Source organism: Colobus angolensis, unplaced genomic scaffold (assembly GCF_000951035.1).
Source record: "Colobus angolensis palliatus isolate OR3802 unplaced genomic scaffold, Cang.pa_1.0 Scaffold12, whole genome shotgun sequence".
NCBI classification, from domain to species: domain Eukaryota; kingdom Metazoa; phylum Chordata; class Mammalia; order Primates; family Cercopithecidae; genus Colobus; species Colobus angolensis.
In genome coordinates, this window is record NW_012113141.1 from 980,862 (window position 1) to 1,000,755 (window position 19,894).

General features: G+C 39.5%; 1 protein-coding gene across 6 annotated transcripts in view; it reads right to left on the reverse strand.

The window, feature by feature from the left end:
- Nucleotides 1–13,111, reverse strand: part of HERC4 (HECT and RLD domain containing E3 ubiquitin protein ligase 4) — a 153,150-nt gene extending 140,039 nt beyond the window's left edge. For 4 of the 6 annotated variants that reach the window (XM_011926859.1, XM_011926868.1, XM_011926849.1 and 1 more), the window contains exons 1-3: nucleotides 12,907–13,111; nucleotides 11,407–11,437; nucleotides 10,624–10,927 (exon numbers count right to left, since the gene is read on the reverse strand). In XM_011926859.1, the coding sequence (XP_011782249.1) occupies nucleotides 10,624–10,849 (226 nt within the window). In that variant the 5' untranslated portion in view covers nucleotides 10,850–10,927; nucleotides 11,407–11,437; nucleotides 12,907–13,111. Of the gene's footprint in view, nucleotides 1–6,778; nucleotides 8,387–10,623; nucleotides 10,928–11,406; nucleotides 11,438–12,906 lie in introns of those variants that run through there. The other 2 variants (XM_011926883.1, XM_011926875.1) reach the window with 2 other exon arrangements.
- Between the last annotated feature and the right edge of the window lie 6,783 nt (nucleotides 13,112–19,894).

A 19,894-nucleotide genomic window follows, 5' to 3' on the forward strand; every position in this document is an offset into this window, starting at 1 on the left:
AAAATTAGCTGGGCACGGTGGCGGGTGCCTGTAATCCCAGCTACTTGAAAGGCTGAAGCAGGAGAATCACTTGAACCTGGGAGGCGGAGGTTGCTGTAAGCAGAGATGGTGCCACTCACTCCAGCCTGGGTGACAGAGCGATACTCCATCTCAAAAAAAAAAAAAAAAAAAAAATCTGTATATAAAAATTCAGGTTTACAAAACAGACGGAGGAGGCAACCATTTAGGTCACTTTAAATTTACAATGGTATTGTATCACCACGTGCCTTAAGCAGTCTTCCAAAAGCACAAAGTATTGTTAATGAATTATTAATTACTTAACAGGTTAGAACTGGGGAGAAGTCAACAGTTGGAATGTCAGCCTATCTGAACTGAAAATAAAACAAAATCGAAAATGAACACTTCACGCATTTAGCCCCCACTTACAGTACTACATTTCTTACTGCTCACTCAGTATTATTAAGTTTACCACAAAATTCGCCTTACCAGAATCTTTTAACTTGCCTCTTAAAATAAAAGAGAATATTTCTTCTCTTCCTGGATTCCTTATTTCTATCAGCTAATGATTCCACTTAGGATCATACCTAGCTCTTCCCTTTATGTTTATTATTTATTTCCATCTGGTTATCAAAGCCTGTCCATTCTTTCTGCCTCCCTAAGTCTCTCCATCATCTACCTGCTCCTTTCTTGCTTTCAAGGACTACCATTACAGCCTATTTCTTTACCTCCAATTTCTCTCCCTTTAAACCTTTCCTTTATAAATCCATTGTAATTCCCATTACAAACTATCAGTGGATATTCACCAAATTAAATTCAAGCTCCTGAATTTATTTCTATAATCTGACCTCAATTTTGCCTTTCTAACCTTCCTGCTCACTATTCTCAGACATCTCAGTTACATGGACTACTCTTCCCCCAGCCTCAAACTTGCCTGTTGCTATCTGATAGTACACTATCTCTACACAGCACTGTTGTTTATACATCCTATAACACTTGGCATATTTTAATTGCATTTCTATTATTTGTACATTTGTTTTCTATTCCCTACTATGTCATAATATTGTAATTGTAATTATTTATTTACTTTTATTATTTTATTTATTTTTTTAGATGGAGTCTCGCTCTGTTACCCAGGCTAAAGTGCAGATCTCGGCTCACTGCAACCTCTGCCTCCTGGGTTCAAGCAACTCTCCTGCCTCAGCCACCCGAGTAGCTGAGACTACAGGCGCACCACCATGCCCAGCTAATTTTTCTATTTTTTTAGTAGCAACGGTGTTTCACTATGTTGGCCAGGTTGGTCTTGAACTCCTGACCTCATGATCCGCTTGCCTCGGCCTCCCAAAGCACTGTGTTTACAGGCGTAAGCCACCGCGCTCAGCCTTGTCATACATTTTAAAAACTTTCATTTACAAATATCTTATGAGTATATAAACTTCGTAAAATGAGACACAACTGTGCTTAAACAATAAATCCAGTTCTCGTTCCTTAAAGATGTTCTTTTTCCTAAAGAAATAAACAGAGGTAGGTCAGGTGTGGTGGCTCATGCCTGTAATCCCAGCACTTTGGAGGCCGAGGCGGGTGGATTAACTGAGGCCAGGAGTTCGAGACCAGCCTGGCCAACATGGCAAAACCCCGTCTCTACTAAAATTACAAAAAATTAGCAGGGCGTGTTGGCGGGCATCTGTAATCCCAGCTACTCAGGAGGTCAAGGCAAGAGAGTCACTTGAACCTGAGAGGCGGACCATTGCACTTCAGCCTGGGCAACAAGAGCGAAACTCTGTCTCAAATAATAATAAAGAAACAGAGTGGTAGCTCATGCCTGTAATCCCAGCATTTTGGGAGGGCGAAGTGGGCAGATCACTTGAGGCCGGGAGTTCTAGACCAGCCTGGTCAACATGGCAAAATCCCACCTCTACTAAAAATACAAAAATTAGCCAGGCATGGTGGCACACACCTGTAATCCTAGCTACTCTGGAGGCTGAGGCAGGAGAATTGCTTGAGCCCAGGAGACGGAGGTTGCCATGAGCTGAGATCATGCCACTGCACTCAAGCCTGGGCAACAGAGCAAAATCCTGTCTCCCCAAAATAAAAAATAATTGAAAGAAATAGGCGGGCACCGTGGCTCAGGCCTGTAATCCCAGCAATTTAGGATGTCGTGGCAGGTGGATCACCTGAGGTCAGGAGTTCAAGACAAGCCTGGCCATCATGGTGAAACCCAATCTCTACTAAAAATACAAAAAATTAGCCAAGTATGGTGACGCATGCCTGCAATCTCAGCTACTCGGGAGGCTGAGGCAGGAGAATCATTTGAACCTGGGAGGCGGAGGTTGCAGTGAGCCAAGATGGCACCACTGCAGTCCAGCCTAGGCAACAGGCAACAGAGTGAGATTCTGTCTAAAAAAAAAAAAAGAGAGAAAAAAAGAAAAAGAAATAAAGACTGAATTGATATATATGTTCATTGCAGTATTAATTTATAACAAAAATCTGGAAGTAAATTCTAAAAAATAGGCTGGGCACAGTGGCTCACACCTGTAATCCCAACACTTTGGGAGGCTGAGGCAGGTGGATCACGAGGTCAGGAGTTTGAGACCACCCTGGCCAATATGGTGAAACCCTGTCTCTACTAAAAATACAAAAAATTAGCCGGGAGTGGTGGCACACATCTGTAATCTCAGCTACACAGGAGGCTGAGACAGGAGAATCACTTGAACCCAGGAGGCAGAGGCTGCGTTGAGTGGAGATCACGCCAGGCACTCCAGCTTGGGAAACAGCAAGGCTCCGTCTCAAAAAAAAAAAATCCAAAAAATAGAATACTTAAATATATTTTGGTACATCTAAATGATAAAATGTTAATTATATTCTTAAATATTCCCAATATTTCTAAAATTTTAAAACATGGGAAAATACTAAATTATTATCAGGGAAAAAAGTTGAGATACAAGAACGCATTCCTAGTTTTTAATCAGAAACATATATGAATATAGAAAAGGTCTCAAGTGACAATACTATTTACCTATGCATGATGGCATTATAGTTTTTACTTTCCTATGTGTTAGAAATTCTCTACCAAGAACATGTAATACTTTAATAATAGAAAACAATTGTGAAAAACTAAAAATGTGTTATCTCAGAATAGTATAACACCTAGCAAAGGAATAAAGTGAGGCAAATCTTAGATATGAATAAAAAAGTAATTAAGATATTTTCAAATAATTTGTGAAAAGCCCATTACTAAAGGATTCCAGAATGTCTTATGGCCAAGAAAGGCTAAACCAAAATTCTGCCATGCTAGAAATGAACACAAAAGAGTAAATCTAGGCAAATAAAACATTATGGTTTAAGGAATAAGCCACCGAAATGCATGAAATTTCCCTAAAAAAAAAAAACAACTCTAATAAGGCCTGGCGTGGTGGTTCATGCCTATAATCCCAGCACTTTGGGAGTCTGAGGTGGGATGATCACTTCGAGACCAGCCTCGGCAAAAGAGTGAAACCCTGTCTCTACAAAAAATACAAAAATATGCTGGGCATAGTGGCATGCACATGTGGTCCCAGCTACTCAGCAGGCTGAGGTAAGAGGATTCCTGAACCCAGGGAAGTTGAGGCTGCATTGAGCCACAATTTAACTACTGTACTCCAGTGACAGCAAGATCCAGTCTAAAAAAACAAAACTCCAATAAAATGTATAATTACACACAGCATAGGTTTTTCTCGCATATAAGGTAATCATCATAATTTATCATGATTTAAAATGACTGCCTTTTAAATTCCATCAATATGAGAAAAAAAATCCAGGGGAATAGGAAGTTCAACCATGAGCTCATTAATATAGTTTCCTTATTAGTGTTACCCATTTTTCTACTAACATTATCCAAGCCCAAATAAACTTTTATATGAACATTTGAGTATGCCGCCTCTATTCGATTCTTTCATATGTATCCCAAGCACTTGATATACTTTATAGCCTAGGAATACAGAAGTAACTTTTATTTCTTCAAAGCAGTTTTAAAAATGCAAGCCTTTGTGAGAAATGAGCTTGAAAAACAGTGCTACATTTGTATGATCTATTGGGAACATGGAACCCTAAGAGTCCTTACTAAGGAGATAATGGAAACTAGACTCCCCAGACTGCCATCTGCAACAAGAATCTGCTAACTACCCAAATTGTGAAACCAAAATCTACCGCACTGCTAAATCTTTTAAGGAAAGTATGTGGCTCACTTCTAATCATGTAAAAACATTAACATACCCAAGAGAAAATCACTGGTTCCAAGTCCTTTAAAGAAGCTTCCCTTTGTTAGACTGCTCAGATTAGGCATCTACTGCTATTTTTGTCTTCTGTGTAGGTTTTAAGAGTTTTATAAGGCATCCACCAAACCAATGCATCTTAGAGAGAGATGCATGTATTTACATAGTGGACTTTATACAACGTAACTAATCCAAGTTCCAAGGTTAGCCACCAAATTAATTCTGCAAGTCAGTTACTATGGACCTTGGATTGTAGTACAGCATACCAGTTAGACAAAGGGATGTATACAATATATAACAGAAAACAGAAAAGACTGGGTATTACCATAGTTAAGTTTTTCTGTTCATTTGTTTAAATATTCTTCATACCACACAGAGTTATAAAGAAGTATCAAAGTGGCATCAGAATGTAAGCATCTTGGTAAAATAATGATTTAACTGGCCACCAAATAGAATGGTAGGGAAACAATCTGTGCACTAGTATTTGATCTGCCTCAAACAGAAGATATTACTGTAAATAATTCTAAACATAAGCACAATTTAGTGAATAAGGTAGGAGACTGGTAGACTCCAACTTTCAGATTCAACTTATAGCTGTTCACCAGTCACCTATTTTGACAAGTTACTTACCAACTTGTGCTGCCATTTCTCCGTAAATTTATCCCCTAAGATGAGGATAATCCTTGCAAATTGTGTCACAAGCATTTTGAAAGGAACCATGAGTTATTGTGTAATGCTCTTGAAATTCCTCAGATGTGGGGTCCTACACAAAGTAAAGTATTATTATACATTTCTCTAACAGTAGTCATCTGTTTGCATTATGATTTTTTTTCCTACCCTTGACACTGATTCTTGGGCACTAACCTTTCTCAAAGTACAGTGTTCAAAGCAAGCCTCCACTCCTGACCCAAGTAATTACTTTTTTCAAATCTATCATCCACATCTTTCTCTTCCTTAGAAGGTATTGTGAAAACTGGGAGTTATAAAACACAATGAGCTTCTTTGGTTTAAATGCTCTGGTTCAGTAAGAAATGTGTGGGATAATCTGGTATTTTTATTTTTAACCCACCCTTAAGTGAGTAAGTTTATTTCCCATAGTTATATTTTCCTATATTACTTTTTAAATTTCAACTATATTTTACAGATTTGTTTTATGAACAGAGAGAGGACAGGTCAGAAAAATGAAGAAGCAAGAAAGGCAAACCAAGTAATCACTACTATGTGACCAAAAAGCTTTTATTGGAATGACTCAACAGTAGAAATTACCATTCGAGGATATGGAAAACACAGAATCAATGCTCATGATCTTTAAAAAGAGTTCAACATAAACCACAATAAATTTTATCATACTATTAAAACTATTACCTATAAACTCTGCTAATTAAGTTAGTTTTCCATTCAGTGATACACTATACATATTTGAATTTTTGTTTGTGTTGGTACAATATTACATTTTGAAAATAGAACTCTCAATCTTCTCATTAGTTTTTAAAATGATTTTTGAGTTTGTGCACAAGGGGGATGATAATAAAATATGCTGTCTTCATTATATAACCTTAGTTATAAGATAGTAATTTTTAAAAGATTTTTCTTGGCTGCCACAGTAGCTCATCCCTATAAATCCCAGCAATTTGGGGAAGCCAGGGCAGGAGGATAGCTTGAGGACTGGCGTTTGAGACCAGACTGGGCAACACAGGAAGACCTCTATCTCTAACAAACATAAAAAAATTGGCCAGGCCTGGTGGCTCACGCCTGTAATCCCAGCACTTTGGGAGGCCGAGGTGGGCAGATCACCTGTGGTCAGGAGTTCAAGACCACCCTGGCCAACATGGTGAAACCCTGCCTCTACTAAAAATACAAAAAAATTAGCCGGGTGTGGCAGCACACACCTGTAGTCCCAGCTACTCGGGAGGCTGAAACAGGAGAATCACTTGAATCCAAGATGTGGAGGCTGTAGTGAGCAGAGATCACACCACTGAACTCCACCCTGGGTGACAGAGCAAGACTCTGTCTCAAAAAAAAAAAAAAAAATTAAGCAGGCATGGTGGCACATAAATGTAGTCCCAACTACCGGGGAAGCTGAGGTAGGAAGATCACTTGAGCCCAGGAGTCCAAGGCTACAGTGAGCTATTATCACACCACTGCAATGGGCAACTGTTGGCTGAGCAACAGAACAAGATCCCATCTCAAAAAAAACCAAAAAATAAAAAAACCCTTGGAATTACAATAAAATACTGATGGAAACCACCTTTCCTAAAAGTGAACAAATATTCTTCTACCTTCTAAATACAGCAAAGGAAAAGATTTGTAAGATTAAGGATAAAAATCACAAGATTTAGGGTGGTCTCAAGATGTGCCAGCCAAGTGACCCTATTAGTCTCTTAATCTCTTTTAACCTCAGTGTCCTCATCTGTAAAATAGGGACCATGATACCTGCCTTAGCTACATACAACTGTTGTGAGAATTAAATGAAACACTCCATTTGAAAGAATGTTATAAAACACAAAAAACTATTTTTTAGATAACAGGGCTTGTTTTTAAACAGAACACCACTTTATTTATAAATTATGGTCACAAAACAGTTTAATACTGTTTCTAACATGAAACAAATGGAAATCAATGTGCAAAACATATAGTTAGGACCATGGTCACCAAATTATACCTATGATTAGATATACAGTAAGAAAAGGATCTTTTAAAGAAAAGTATACTTTCCAAACTTAAAATCTTCAGAACTGAATTTGAAAGTCTAAAAAAACCAACAATTCATTTAAATGGACTGGTTTAGCACACTGAAGATTAAATAAATTTATTTGCTAGCTATAAATTAAAAAATTGAGACATTAGCTTAAAAGTATTTTAAAGTTCTTATGAAGAAAAAAACATGAAAGTGAAACAGACATTCACTTCTCTGGAAATAATTCAGAAAAAGCTAGTAGTGATGGAAAAGGACATACACATACAAGACAACAGAGATGAACATAAACATAATGTGCACCTTTAGTATAATAAAGGAATTCAGTTACATCTTTCTATGTGGTTCCTAAAAAGTCCAGAACGGAAACACTGCTTTTCAATAGGCCACAGGTTAAATCTATTTACTACATTGTCAGGCCAAGTCCTCCAGTAGGTTATTATGAATCTCAAGAAGAATTTATCCTTAATAAGGCTACCTCTTTCTCTTTTACTCCTTATTAGTTATGGAATATGTATATTTATAAAGCCAATCTACGTAAAGAAACAATTCTTAGTTCCGTCCATTCTGTCTGCTTTCTGACACAAGTTTAAAGCTCCTGGGAAGTCGGCTGAGCACGGTGGCTCACGCCTGTAATCCCAGCACTCTGGGAGGCCAAGGCAGGCAGATCACGAGGTCAGGATATCAAGACCATCCTGGCTAACATGGTGAAACCCCGTCCCTACTAAAAATACAAAAAATTACCCGGGCATGGTGGCACGTGCCTATAGTCCCAGCAACTCGGGAGGCTGAGGCAGGACAATCGCTTGAACCTGGGAAGCAGAGGTTGCAGTGAGCAGAGATCATGCCACTACATTCCAGCCTGGGCAACAGAGTGAGACTCTGTCTCAAAACAAAACAAAACAAACAAACAAAAAACCTCTTGTGAAGAGACCTATGTTTATTACATGGTCCCAGAAATACAACCAACTTGCTCAATTACCAGAAGACTTTAAAATAAATAAGATCCAACAACTTTTTATCTTTTAATCCAGTCCTCAAATTTACAAATTTAAAAAGGGTTTGGGGAAATGACACATTTAAATCATTAACAAATTATTCCAAATATAAATAACTTTAGTTAAAAAATTCTTAACTTTAGTGAAGAACATTATTTAAAAAACATCTTAGTCCAGAAGCGGTGGCTCATGCTTGTAATTCAGCATTTTGGGAGGCCAAGGCAGGCGGATCACCTGAGGTCAGGAGTTCAAGACCAGCCTGGCCAACATGGTAAAACCCCATCTCTACTAAAAATAGGAAAAGTAGCCAAGCATGGTGGTTGGCGCCTGTAATCCCAGCTACTCGGGAGGCTGAAGCAGGAGAATTGCTTGAACCTGGGAGGCGGAGGTAGCGGTGAGCCGAGATGGCGCCATTGCACTCCAGCCTGGGCAACAAGAGCGAAACTCTGTCTCAAAAAAAAAAAAAAAAAAATCTTCAATCAAGGCTGAGATTAAAAGGTGAAGTTCCTATGACAGCAACTACTACTTTTTGAAGTTCCTTCTCTTCCCTCTGAAACCTAGGTTCACTTCAATGTATCACTGAACCAGAACTTCTGATAATAAAAAGCTTTTCTCAGGATCAGCACCACCCTCCTTCTACAAAACTAAACTATTTCAGCTCCAGACTTATTTCCTAGCTGTTCATGTGATCACCAATAGAATTAAATGTAAGCCTTCATTTTCTCCCAGAAACCTTACTTTAATTCTATCCCATAATATTTCCCATCATTTAAATTTCTTAGGCTCAAAGTACATAGCATATCATGTCTAATTTCAAATTCTCTCTAGTTGTTCATGTACACCTTAACTCCCAATCCAGACTCTAAATTTCTCAAAGACAAAGTTAATGTCTGTCACTTTTCTCTTCCATAGACTGTGGTGTAATTGGGACAACAATGAGGCAATCCTAAAGAGGTATCCCAAATTAGGGAAACTTACCACCCCAACTTTACGTTACCAAATAATGCTTCCAGGTTGAATCAAGATGATATAGATGTCACAATGCAATCATCACAATGTCAACATGACCACAAAGAAGCCTATTCTAGCTAGTTAAGTTTCTCAGAATTTCATCTATATAGTTGGAAGCCGTTCCTGGCACTATAATCATTATACTATTAGTACACAGTGTCTACCTCTAACATTTAAACATTTTATTCCTATGTGCTGGCTTTTTACTTTCTACTTGCCCTACAGCCTTTCAGAAATTATTAAAGTAATACAGAGAGATGTTCAGTTATTTCTATGGGGCATGCTAAAGTACAAAGAACAGCAGCAGCCTCGGTACCATGAAAATCTCAACCTGAGGCAGCATTCCAAGTTAAGCAAAAATAGAAAAGGGCCCATTTGTCTCTGGAGCAGAGGCAATCATCAAATGCATATCAGTAAATTACCATTCATTTCTATCAATATGACCACCTCAATGCCTGAGATTATGAAAATCTGGTAGGAATCCATAAAACGTTCTTAGACAGGTAGAGTACAAGAAAGTTGCCATTTATTGAGTTCTGCAAGAATTAAAAATCTATTTTACGAATGTCACTATCATTTATCCAATAAAAAATAAATTACAAATTAAGGTAGAAGAAAATACACTAAGACCTTAACCACAAAGAAAGGATGAAAACAATACAGTATTTGTAAGTCAGAAAAGTGAGATTTGGCATGGTCGTGAGATGATGTGAAGGATGAATCGTGCCTTAATTTAATGTCTGAATATCTCAGATTACATTAATCTCTCAAAAGTTGAGTAACAGAAACCACTTAAATGATAAACTGATAATATAACTGCTACAGAAAATACTGAAGTGCCATTATTGTTACAGTTAAAAGAAACTGTTTAAGTCAGTATAGCTGCAGTCTCATCTGAATTTACCACCTGAAATCATTAACTTTTAGTTATCATAATTGAAAGCAAAACTCACATAACAATGATATTCCTAAATGTAGAAATATTTGATTTTAAAATACAATATCCAGGAAAACAGAACATGAAATGTGACCAAATTCCTCAAAATTCTCATTACCCTACAAATTATTTAATTTTGCTTGTACAACTATTACAAAATAGGACACTTCATAGTCACAAAATCTTGAATAGCTAGCAATGCTACAGAAAGTAAAAGATTAGAGGAATAAAAGATATTTCTAACTAAACCAAATAAAATTACATATTTAAAATACTATGACAGAGGGATAAAAAGAATAAAAACATATTTTAGGCAAGCAAGTCAAAGTAAAAAGCTTTTCGTCTTGTTTTCTTCCCCCACTTCCAAGGTAAGGTAAACACAAAGTAAATTATGCATTTAAAATCTATCCACGGTGGCTGAACAGAATGTATTAAAGAGGACCTGCACACTACACATTCTGTACCAAAGACCTATATACTGCAGGCTGATTTTCTTTATTGTTTTATATTGTCATACAAAATAAGGTTTTATAATACTAGTAAAAAAAAAAAGAAACCACAACATAAAGTACTTAGAACCATACAAATATACAAATATAATGGAAATACATAACTTCTACTTTGCTTTTAAAGTTTGATAAACATATAATTACAACTAGAGATATTATATGATGATTCAAATTTAAAATGATATAATTATTAGAAATAGCAAATTTTAAAAACGTTTCAACTTACCTGGTTTCTTTCTGGATTTTTCATGACCTAGCTGTCCTAGATCATTACATCCACAAGTGTACACTGTTCCATCATCCAGAACAAATACAGTATGTCTGAGTCCACATCCTACATCTCGGACCTTTTTATTTATAAAGAAGTCACTTTTTCTGGGCTCTAGTACAATTTCTTCATCAATTCCACCCAAACCTAGCTGTCCAAAGGATGCATTGCCCCAGCACAACATGCTTGTAATTATTTTGGTCTTCCAGTTTCAATAAAAAATTCTCTTCTGAAACCCCGGAAAGTTGGAGGTACCCTATGTCTGAGGAAATAGAAAGAAGTTAATATGACTTCAAAGAAAAAAGGATGTGTAATTGCTCTTTCAAGTGCTAGGCTACAATAATTGCTACATGGTAAACACTAAATTTACTTTATAACATGGTACATAAGCATCATTGTTTCAAAAACCAATCAATTGTATTTTTTTAAATGTATCATACAGAAAGTTTTAGGGGAAATATGTCACTTTCTACGATCCGTTGCAAAATTTAAAACATATTAACTAGTTTTGACTTCTGGTTATCTTGTGATAGACTAAACTAATGGGAGTAAGTACCTTGATGAAATTAATCACAATTTTTTCTACTTTTTGTTTTAAATAATTTCAATGGGAGCAAGAAATAAGACATCTTTTCACTGCCCAAAAAGCAAATATACACAGTGAAAAATTTAGCCAACTGCAGAAACATAACCTTGCAATCTCCCTCAAATCCTAGTATAATTAAGCCTTCTAATACCTACCTCCACATCAACAGAAAATGGAAGTTCTTATCTGTAACAGAAATAAAACCAACAATGGAAATTTAAAGCAATTTTCCACAATTTAAACGACTCTCCCAATTATTCTTAATAGGCCAGAGAGAAAATGAGGATTCTCTTACCAAACCACAATCTCAAATCACCTCCAAAGATCCCATTTTTCAAATCAAAATACTAACATTCCAACCTCACTAATTTTAAAACTAAATCAATTTGCATAATTATAATACAGAAAAAAAACACATGCAGTTTAAATATCAATTCTCTCCAAAATTCAACCTCTTTTATTACAATTGGCAACCGGGACTAAAAAACTCTCCCGTGAGCAATCTATATCTATCTATACCTCTGAGACAATTATTTAAAGATTGGCGGGGGTTAATTGCAAATAACTCCAGCACTGCTGATTTTTCAAGAATAGGAATGGGGGCTGGGGCACTGATAGTCTGATGGCGAAATCTGTAGAACTTTCCAGCACATTGACTGAATATTTCTTCACTTGTAAAGACACAAATAACAGAGTCCACTTCATCTATACATACGTAGATTTTTAAACACATTGCGTTACTAAATATCATAATTACAGGAAGTCAGCCTTATTCTGTAGTAGTCATGCACATTCTTACAGAGCCTGCGAAGTCTCAACCTCAATTTTCCTACGTTCCTGTTAGCAAGTGCCCAAGGTGTCCCATTCCACGACCCATCATCCATTAACAGAAGTTTGATTTCATTCTTTCGGGGCATCAGAACTCTATAATTCCCAAGACTTCTGCATTGTTTTCCCATATTTAAAAAACAAAATAAGAGTAATACAGGAAAATACCCCGACTTCAGCGCGCGAGGTCTAACCACCCTTTTCTTTAAAGCACAGAGGCGTCCTCTCGCCAGCAACAGGTAGGGAAATGAGAAGCAGTTTAGTCCCGTCTTTCCCTGAACGTACACCCAGATCAGCTCATGGGGACCGGGAAAGAGAAATCATCTGCACACACCCAACCTCGCGGCCGAGCAGACAACTACCGCAACCGGCCGCTCGCAACAGCCTCAGAGGCCGGCGGCCGAGGCTTGGCAGCCAGCGGCCTCAACCTGAAAGAAGCCCATCCCCAGGGAGGTGCGACATTCCAGCCCCGGGGCCAGGGAGCCACAACCCTGCCCTCGCCCCACACCCCTCACCCCTAGGAAGCGCTGAGAAAGCGCCCTGTGCCGGGCCGGCCTGCATCCGCCCAGCCCGGCCTGCCCCTCCCTAACGCCGTCACACGCCCCCGAACCCACTGGGGCCACAACTCGCCCAGCCCTTCAGGGCAGGGGAAGCCCAAGGTGACGGGGGGCGGCCCTTCCCCAGAGACCAAGGCAGCGCGGTCGCTGAAGCAGGTATCCGGCTCCTGGGACCCTCCTCCGTCAGCCAGTGGCGGTGATCACCAGGGCACCTCCAGCGTCTGTGCCGCTGCTCCGCTGCTCCCCTCCCCGGCCCCTGTGAAACTTTACCAGGTTCCTTAGAGCAAAGCCCACGCCACTGCTGTCCAGTCCAGAGACAGCCGTCAGCGACCCGGATGGAGCGGGCGGGGAAGAACAGGAGGCAAGCGGGGCGGGGAGCACGAGGGGTGGGGAGAGTTGGGGAAGAGACCGGGTAGGAGAAGGCAGAGGGGGAGGTGGCCACGCGAGGGAGGCGGGGGAGGGGCTGGCCGGAAGTGAACCGCAGAGCACGCGCGCGAGCCCGCCCACTTCCCGGCCCCCGCGCCTGCGCCAGAATACTCCCGGGGGGGCGCCTGGCCACAGGCGCCTGCGCAGTGTGTAGCTTTGCGTTGCTTTAAGAGGGAAAAGTCAAATACAGAAAATTGGAGTTTGTGAAGACAAACGAAGAAGGTGTAAACTGTTTTTGAGAATGTTTCGGCGTGCACAGAGCCTTTTAATGAAGAAAATCACTTTGTTTTTTGGTTTGGTTGTCTTTGTGCTCATGGATGCTAGCTGGTCTTTTTATTATTTTACTCTTTCTTTTCCCAAGGAGATTTTAAAGTAGCAGATGAAACATCACGATTATGAATATAAAGACTGGTGAAGAGTTATTTTATCCCATGGCGTCAACTGGAGCCAGTCTGAGCATGTGAGATGTATTGATCGCAATGGCTGAAGCTACTGGAACTAATAACAGCACCAGTTCAGGTTCCTGTTACAGTGTTGGCTCCCATCACTTTCTACACTCCCCCTGAAAGATAGGCTTGAATTGCAGGGCCTCATTCTATCAGAGAAAATTACACATTTGGCTGCAGTCCCTGATTCATAAAAACGAAGTCTGGATCTTCTAGGCTACCCTTAACTTCTTAAAAAGCAGGAGAACTTGAAACAAAGCACTTTTGAAATTCTAAGTCTGGCATTGCTAGAATGAATATTCAGTACCTAGAAAAAGTTCCACAAATAGGCCATCTTTCTTTTTCTTTTCTTATTTTTATTTATTTATTTATTTACTTTATTTATTTATTTTTTTGAGACAGAGTCTTGCTCTGTGCCCCAGGCTGGAGTGCAATGGCGCGGCGCAATCTTGGTTCACTGGAACTTTCGCCTCAGCCTCCCAAGTAGCTAGGACAACGGACATGCGCCTCCACGCGCAGCTAATTTTTATATTTTTAGTAGAGACAAGGTTTCGCCATATTGGTCAGGCTGGTCTCAAACTCCTTACCTCAGGCGATCCGCCTGCCTCGGCCTCCCAAAGTGCTGGGATTACAGGCGTGAGCCACCGCGCCTGGACTGTTTCTTTATCTCTTGTTGAAAAACATGTTTTAGATAAGAATTGTCTGTTCTAGAATATGTTCAAGTGTGTGTATTCGTGTCCTAGGCTTGCCATAATAAATTAAAACAGATTGAGAGGCTTAAAACAACAGAAATTTATTGTCTCACAGTTCTGAAGGCCAGAATTTCAAAATCAAGGTGAAAACAAGGTTAGTTCTCTCTTGGGGTCTCTGAGAGATAATCTTTTCCAGCCTTCTCCGCTAGCTTCTGATGGTTGCCAACAATCCTTGGCAATCCTTGTAGAAGCATCCCTCTTCACCTTGTTTTCGCTGTGTGTCTGTGTCCAAATTTCCCTTTTATAAGGACACCAGATATCGGATTAGAGCCTACCCTGATCCATTGTGACCTCATCTTAACGTTATTACATCTGCAAAGAACTCATTTCCAATTAAAGGTGACATTTGGCCGGGCGCAGTGGCTCACGCCTGTAATCCCAGCACTATGGGAGGCCGAGGTGGGTGGATCACCTGAGGTCGGGAGTTCGAGACCAGCCTGACTAACATGCAGAAACCCTGTCTCTACTGAAAAAATACAAAATTAGCCGGGCGTGGTGGCGCATTCCTGTAATCCCAGCTCCTCAGGAGGCTGAGGCAGGAAAATCGCTTGAACCTGGGAGACAGAGGTTTTGCAGTGACCCTAGAGCGCGCCATTGCACTTCAGCCTGGGCAACAAGAGAAAAACTCCATCTCAAAAAAAAAAAAGTTCACATTCACAGGTACTGGAGGTTAGGATTTCAGCTTATCTTTTGAGGGATCAAATTTAACCCACAAGCCGGGCACGGTGGCTCAAGCCTGTAATCTCAGCACTTTGGGAGGCCGAGACAGGCAGATCACGAGGTCAGGAGATCGAGACCATCCTGGCTAACATGGTGAAACCCCGTCTGTACTAAAAATACAAAAAAATTAGCCGGGCTTGGTGGCCGGCGCCTGTAGTCCCAGCTACTCGGGAGGCTGAGGCAGGAGAATGGCGTGAACCTGGGAGGCGGAGCTTGCAGTGAGCAGCCTGGGCGACAGAGCAAAACTCCGTCTCAAAAAAAAAGAAAAGAAATGAATGTAGAATGACAAGATGCTTAAGCAAGGAAAGCATAATTTCAACGTTAGAAATAGTAGGAATGTTCACAGAAAATACTCATATTTTGAGAGTTTCATTGCTCTTGTTGGCCTTCTTTTTTTTTGAGATGGGGTCTTGCTCATCTCCGCTCACCGCAATCTACACCTCCCGGGCTCAAGGGATCCTCTCACCTCAGCCTCCTGAGTAGCTGGGACTACAGATGCATGCCACCACGCTCGGCTAATTTTTGTATTTTTTGTAGAGACAGGGTCTTGCCATGTTGCCCAGGCTAATCTACAACTCCTGGGCTCTAGTAATCTGCCCACCTTGGCCTCCCAGAGTGCTGGAACTACAGGTGTGAGCCACTGCTCCAGGCCTCTTGTAGGATTTTTGTTTGTGGTCTTTTACCCTTTAGGGCTTGTTGCCTCATAATATATCATTAAAAGGGAAGTTACGGAATTCAGGATCTTTAAGATATACACTTGATGCTACAATATATAAAAATCAAAATGTGGGTGACTTAATATAATAAAAGTGTATTTTTTAACCTTTTTAGCAGTCCAAATAAGTGTTCCTAATGAGTGAAAACTGATTTCCAGGGACCTGAGAAGATGAGGGAGGGTGAGCTTCTTAAAATCCTTGTCTGGGAAATGCCACATATCACTACTGTACACAAAACAGAACTCCGCCCCTAGAAACAAGGGTGCTGGGAAACATAGTCCCTGAGTTCCCAAGTACTACTTCATGCTGTGGAAGGGAGAGCATGAATTGGTGGACAGCTGTCTCTTCCACCTGGATGTATATCTCTCTGGAACATTTTTAAAGATTGATCTTGCTTGTGGAAAGTGGAATGGACATTTCTGCATGTTCCTTTTAACCTTATAAATCTGTGAAACTATGGTGCAAGGTTTTAGAAAGTAGCATGTGATTATCTTTAAGATGAAACAAGTATAGGATCCTAGGGTTATTAGAATAATGTAAATTTGTTGTATAAATGCAGCATCAGATAATGGTGAGTATGATCTCTGGTGCTGGTGTATCTGAATTCAGAGCCTAAACCTATAAGCTTACCTCAGACCTCTGTCCTTCTATCCCACAGAGGCATTTGCTAATGGTCCATTTTACAGAATATTACATCTCAGCCATAATTTTTATAATTATGTTCATAATCCATATCTCACTGGGTTGTTGTGAAGCCAGTAAAATGACACATACAGTGCCTTGTATGTGGCAAGAGATTTGTAAATGTTGGCTTTTACTATTACTAATATTATTTCTCCTGAATTACTAGTAAGGGAATGCCATCCATATGACCAGAAAGAAATAATTTTAATTTATAACAAAAGTAAATGATTTACCTATTTTTATTTAAAAAAAACAATGCTCAGACTGTTGAGAGATATTTAAAAGTAGTATTCATTCTTCTTCCACTCTTTCTCTTTCTCCCTTCTTTCCAGCCATACTGCTCCTGCTGGATCTCACCTCGTTTTCTTCATTCAGGTTTCTACTCATGTCACCTCTCCAGACTTCCCTGATCAGCCTATCCAAAAAACTATTCCCTTTTTCCCTATCATCTTATCCTGCTTGCTTTTCCTTCATATCCATTATAACAAACTGACATTTAATTATATAATTTATAAATATGTATTATACTTATCATATAAAAATATATATAACTAAGAAAATGGACAAGCAATTATATACAATCTGTTTATATATTACTTAAATAGATATTTAACTTCACCTCCTCCATTAGAATGAAAACTCATAAAGGCAATGATTTTGTCCGTTTTGCTCCGTGCTCTATCCCCCAGGATCTTGAACAGTTCCTAGCCCACGGCAAGTGCTAAAAATATGCTTCTGAGGCTGGGTGCGGTGGGTCAGACCTATAATCCCAGCCCTTTGGGAGGCCGAGGTGGGCAGATTGCTTTGAGCTCAGGAGTTCGTGACCAGCCCGGCAACAATGATGAGACCACGTCTCCGTGAAAAAGACAGAAATTAGCTGGATGGGGTGGTGTGAACCTGTGTTCACAGCTACTCAGGAGGCTGAGGTGGGAGGATTGCTTGAGTCAAGAAGGCAGAGGTTGCAATGAGTGGAGATTGTGCCACTGCACTCCAGCCTGGGAAACAGAGTAAGAGACCCTGTCTCAAGAAAAAAAAAAACCTCTTGAATTAATTAATTAATAGTGCTGGCAGCATTGTAAATTATCACAACCTTTTAATAAATAAATCTGGCAATATATTTCAAGAGCCAGTAAATTTCATTTAATAATAGTTCATAATAATGGCAATATTTATTGTGAGACATTGCCCTAAACCATTTACCTGTATGATGTTACTTCTGGATTCTGTCCTAAGGAAATACAAGATGCATTCAACAAATGTTTATTGAGCACCTGCTATGTTACACCTCCCAATTCTAGCAGGATAGATAAAAACATGAGGGTGGGTGAATGAAAGTATGAACAAGATTTTTATTGTAGTATTATTTCCCATAGCAAAAATTAAAAGCAGCCAGCCAGGCACGGTGGCCCGTGCCTGTATTCCTAGCACTTTGAGAGGCCCAGGCAGGCAGGTCACCTGAGGTCAGGAGTTCGAGACCAGCCTGGCCAACATGGTGAAACCCCATCTCTACTAAAAATGCAAATATTAGCTGGGCTTGGTGGTGCGCACCTGTAATCCCAACTACTCTGGAGGCTGAGGCAGGAAAATCACTTGAACCCAGGAGGCAGAGGATACAGTGAACCAAATTTGCACCATTGCATTCCAGCCTGGGTGACAAGAACAAAACTCCATCTCAAAAAACAAAAAATATAAAATAAAAAAAATTAAAAGCAGTCTAAGTTCCATATTAAAACACAAAACTAAAAAATAAAAAAATAAAAGCAACCTAAGTTCCAACGTGGAAAAATAGGTATTGATATGTGGCTGGTAAAATTACAATTTGACAAACCGTGTTGCTGCAAAATTTACATGATACAATCATAAGGTTCTTCTAAAAGTAGAGTACAAAATTGTATGTTTCCTGCTTGTAGCCATGTTTTTAAAAGATGGAAAAGAAACAACCAAAATACTACAAATTGTGTTAGAGTGTTGAAATTTGAAGCAATTGTTTTCTCTATTTTCCAGATTTCTATAAATATTTAACTTATGGCTTAAAAAGTTGTGGATAAGAGAAATCTTACTTGCTTCAAAAACAGAAGAGGTTGAAAGTGTAAATATGCATAATTATATCCTTAATCTAAAAGTAAATACAGAACTTCAAAGGAATCAAATTTTCCTTTTATTTGCAACATATGTATTCACATTTATGTATAGTTTAAGTCAAGGTTGTAATTCTATGAAATGTTTTAAATATTGAGTGTCAAGAGGATCTTATGAGTTATATACTGAATTATTTGACTCCTTTAAGTGAATTAGAAGTTTCTGTTTTGCTAAGCATTACTTTTAGAGGTGTCAGACATTTTAGAACTGTATACGTGGGAATGCCAATTTGAGTTCATTTGTGCCACTAAAAGATTACTCCTCAGTTTTCTTTTGATCCTTTTTTTTTTTTTTTTTTTTTTTTGAGATGGAGTCTCGCTCTGTCGCCCAGGCTGGAGTGCAGTGGCGCGATCTCGGCTCACTACAAGCTCCTCCTCCCGGGTTCACGCCATTCTCCTGCCTCAGCCTCCCGAGTAGCTGGGACTACAGGTGCCCGCCCGCCCGGCTAATTTTTTGTATTTTTTTTTTTAGTAGAGACGGGGTTTCACTGTGTTAGCCAGGATGGTCTCGACCTCCTGACCTCGTGATCCGCCCACCTCGGCCTCCCAAAGTGCTGGGATTACAGGCGTGAGCCACCGCGCCCAGCCTCTTTTGATCCTTATATTTAATTTCATAGGGCTGCTGTAACAAAGTACCACAAACTCGGTGACTTAAAACAACAGTTTATTCTCTCATGGTTTTGGAGGTGAGAATTCTAAAATCAAGGTGTTAGGAGTGCTACATTCCCTCCAAAGGCTTTAGGAAGAATCCTTCCTTGGCTTTTCTAGCTTTTGGTGGCTCCCGTCATTCCTTGGCTTGTAGCAGTATAATTCCAATCTCAACCTCCATCTTCACATGGCCTCCTTCCCTGCCTCTGTGATCTCTCCTTTCTTTCCTCTTTCCTTTCCCTTTTAAGAATACCAGTCATTGAATTTAGGGCCCACCTAATCTAGATCTATAACTTATTTATATCTCTAGAGCCATAATTTGATGACATCTGCAAAGATATTACAGTCATGCGTCCCTTAATGATGGGATATTTTCTAAAAAATGCATTGTTAGGCAATTTTGTCATTGTGTAAACAACATAGAGTGGACTTACACAAACCTAGATGGTGTAGCCTACTAAACACCTAGGTTATATGGTATGGCCTATTGCTCCTTGGCTACAAACCTGTACAGCATATTACTATACTGAGTGCCACAGGCAACTGTAACATAATTGTATCATACACTAAGTGTTTGTGTATCTAAACATAGAAAAGGTACAGTAAAAATACCCTATTATAATCTTATGGGACCACACTATCCTATATGTGGTCTGTTGTTGACTGACATATCATTATGCAGTGCATGACTGTATTTTTGAAATAAAGCCACATTCTGAAGTTTCAGA